General features: G+C 54.6%; 1 protein-coding gene across 1 annotated transcript; it reads left to right on the forward strand.

Moving 5' to 3' along the window:
- Positions 1-3,267, forward strand: LOC148547536 (uncharacterized). Its single transcript, XM_088495489.1, has 2 exons — positions 1-2,376; positions 2,596-3,267. The coding sequence occupies exons 1-2, from the start codon at positions 1-3 to the stop codon at positions 3,265-3,267; spliced, it is 3,048 nt and encodes a 1,015-aa protein (XP_088351615.1).
- The last annotated feature ends 254 nt before the right edge of the window (positions 3,268-3,521 follow it).

Consider the following 3,521-nt stretch of genomic DNA (forward strand, 5'->3'; position numbering starts at 1 on the left):
ATGCAAGAGCTACGCCATAGAATGCAAGACTTAGAACGCCGGTTAGCAGACAGGGAACGCGACCAGCGCACCCCGGAACAGAGTCATTCCCGCTCTCGCTCTAGGAGCCGCTCCCGGCGCACGCCTAGCCCCCAGGTCAAGTCAGAAAGCACTGGGGAGAGAGGGCGCGCGAGAAGGCGTCATGACCCCGTCATTTACGCCAGGCGCGAAGGGCGGCGTACCACAAACCGAGGGGACGAAGACGCTCGACGGGAGAACGACGATGGGAGAACGAACACCCGGGGACACGTGATAATAGGGGCCACCCCATTCCACCGCTCCATACTCAAGGTCCGACTGCCAAAACATTTTGACAAGCCGACGGACATGAAGTACGATGGAACGCAGGACCCCCTGGAGCATCTAACGGCCTTCGAGGCCAGGATGAACTTAGAAGGAGTAGGAGATGAGGTAAGATGTCGCGCTTTCCCGGTCACTCTGGCGGGACCTGCAATACGGTGGTTCAATAACCTCCCGCAGAGCTCGGTGACCCAATTCTCCGACATCAGCCATGCCTTCCTGGCTCAATTCACAACCAGGATCGCCAAAGCCAAGCACCCGATCAATTTGCTAGGGGTGACCCAAAGAGCCGGGGAACCGACCAGGAAATACTTGGACCGTTTCAACGACGAGTGCTTGGAAATTGACGGTTTGACGGACTCAGTGGCGAGTTTATGCTTGACGAATGGGCTCCTGAATGAGGACTTCAGGAAGCACCTTACTACAAAGCCAATCTGGACAATGCAGGAGATCCAGTGCGTGGCTAAGGAGTATATCAATGACGAGGAAGTAAGCCGGGTCGTGGTTGCCAATAAACGGCAGCCCGCCTACAACCAAGCTCGGCACTACGAAGGCAGAGAAAAACCAAGGGAACACGCCAGGGACGGCGGCCCAAGCAAAGCCTCGAAACCATTCCCCCGAGTCGGGAAATTCACTAATTACACCCCCCTCACGGCACCGATCACGGAAGTCTACCAACAGATAGCAGAGAAGGGAATACTGACGAAACCCCGACCTTTGAAGGGCAGGACGGGGGGAGACAAGAGCCTCTACTGCGAATATCATAAGGGATACGGACACAAAACCCAAGACTGCTTCGACCTAAAAGACGCCCTGGAGCAGGCAATCAGGGATGGAAAACTTACCGACTTCTCCCATCTTATAAGGGAGCCGAGGAGACACAATCGGGATCACGAAGGCGAGGACAGCTTGCGGGCGGCAAGACAACGCCGAGAACCAGAAGGGGACGACCACGGTCTCACGGTGGTGAACGTAGTAACAGCGAGAAACTCCGCCCCAAGGTTGAAATCGGCACAGAAAAAAGATGCCAAGGTCCTCGCGGTCTCCTCCTCGTCTACCAGAAGTTCCCGGGGACTCCCATCCATCTCCTTCGGCCCCGAAGACCAATGGTTCGACGAGATGCCGGAAAGTCCCCCCATGGTCATCACGGCCAGGGTCGGAACCGGCCTTGTCAAGCGGATCCTGGTGGATACGGGGGCAGACTCGAACATCATCTTTCGAAATGTTTTTGATACCATGGGACTACGAGATGCCGATCTGGCGACCCACCAGCACGGTGTGGTAGGATTGGGAGACTACTTCATCAAGCCGGATGGAATCATCTCGCTCCCGACCTCCGTGGGGCAAGGGCAAAGGCGAAGGACTGTGATGGCCGATTTTGTAATCTTACAAGATTCCACAGCTTACAACATTATCTTGGGAAGGAAAACCATCAACGACCTGGGGGCTGCCATTAGTACAAAGCTGCTCGTGATGAAGTTTGTTGCTGATGACGGATCCGTAGGATCCATCAGAGGAGACTTGGAAACGGCGGTCGCCTGCGACCACGCCAGCCTCTCTCTCAGGAAAAAGTCCAAAGAAGCTTCAGGAGTTTTCCTCGCCGACCTGGACGCCAGGATAGAAGATAAGCCCAGACCTGAGCCAGAAGGGGATTTGGAAAAATTTAGGGTTGGTGATGGGGACGAGAAGTTCACGTTCATAAACAGAAACCTTCCCCATGAATTAAAGGAGCCTCTGATGGAGATGATCAGAGCCAATGCCGACCTCTTCGCTTGGACGCTAGCCGACATGCCAGGGATAGATCCCCAGCTCATGTCACACCATCTGGCCGTCAAACCAGAAGCCAAGCCAGTGGCCCAGAGGAAGAGGAAGATGTCACAGAAAAGGGCAGAGGAGGTGGCCAGGCAGGCGGCCAGCCTTCTTGAAGCAGGGTTCATCCGGGAATTGGACTACTCGACCTGGCTGTCGAACGTAGTTTTGGTGAAGAAACACAATGGGAGGTGGAGAATGTGTGTAGACTACTCTGACTTCAATAAGGCATGTCCTAAGGACTGCTACCCCCTTTCCAACATTGACGCACTCGTTGACGCAGCGGCGGGGTACTGGTATCTGAGCTTCATGGACGCCTATTCTGGGTACAACCAGATACCGATGCACCGACCCGACGAGGAAAAAACGGCGTTCATAACGCCAGGAGGGACCTATTGCTACAAAGTAATGTCATTTGGTCTAAAAAATGCTGGCGCCACATACCAGAGATTGATGAACAAGATATTCAGTGAGCTTATAGGCAAGACAGTGGAAGTCTACATGGACGACATCCTCGCAAAAACCACACGACCAGACGATCTCCTGAGCGACCTGGGGGGCGTATTTGCATCCCTCTGGCAACACGGCATGAGGCTTAACCCACTCAAATGCGCCTTTGACATGGAGGCCGGAAAGTTCCTGGGATTCATGATCACCCAAAGAGGAGTAGAAGCCAACCCCGAGAAGTGCCAAGCGATTCTCCAGATGAAGAGCCCGGGTTGTATCAAAGATGTCCAACGATTGGCGGGGAGACTGACGGCATTATCCCGTTTCCTCGGTGCATCGGCAGCAAAAGCCCTGCCCTTCTTCAATCTGATGAAAAAGGGAATAGCATTCGAATGGACCCCGGCGTGCGAGGAGGCATTCAACCACTTCAAAGAGATCCTAGCAGCGCCTCCGGTGCTCGGGAAGCCCAAGGCCGGAGAATCACTCTACCTCTACCTGGCAGTAACAGAAGAAGTGCTTGCAGCGGTGCTTGTAAGAGAAGAAGGGAAAGCTCAGCAGCCGATCTACTTCGTGAGTAGGGCTCTACAAGGAGCCGAGCTGAGGTACAGCAAACTGGAAAAACTGGCGTTGACACTCCTAACTTCCTCCCGAAGGTTAAGGCAATACTTCTAGGGTCACCGTATAGTCGTGAGGACGGACCAGGCAATTCGCCAAGTACTCCAAAAACCTGATTTGGCTGGTAGGATGATGACCTGGGCCATCAAGCTCTCCCAATATGACTTGCAGTATGAGCCCCGGCACGCAATCAAGTCCCAGGCAATGGCAGACTTTTTGGTTGAGGTCACGGGTGATCCCCCCGAGGAAACGGGCACACGGTGGAGGCTCCACGTGGACGGCGCCTCCAACCAAACGTCCGGGGGAGCCGG

The sequence above is a fragment of the Arachis ipaensis genome, chromosome B8 (assembly GCF_059453495.1).
Source record: "Arachis ipaensis isolate K30076 ecotype BB chromosome B8, ASM5945349v1, whole genome shotgun sequence".
Classification (NCBI taxonomy): domain Eukaryota; kingdom Viridiplantae; phylum Streptophyta; class Magnoliopsida; order Fabales; family Fabaceae; genus Arachis; species Arachis ipaensis.

Excerpts from the sequence above, each read along its gene's own strand:
- LOC148547536 (XM_088495489.1), top strand. The coding sequence starts at position 1 with ATGCAAGAGCTACGCCATAGAATGCAAGACTTAGAACGCCGGTTAGCA. Across the intron at positions 2,377-2,595 it reads ACTACTCTGACTTCAATAAG|AGATTGATGAACAAGATATT; the intron begins GCATGTCCTAAG and ends GCCACATACCAG.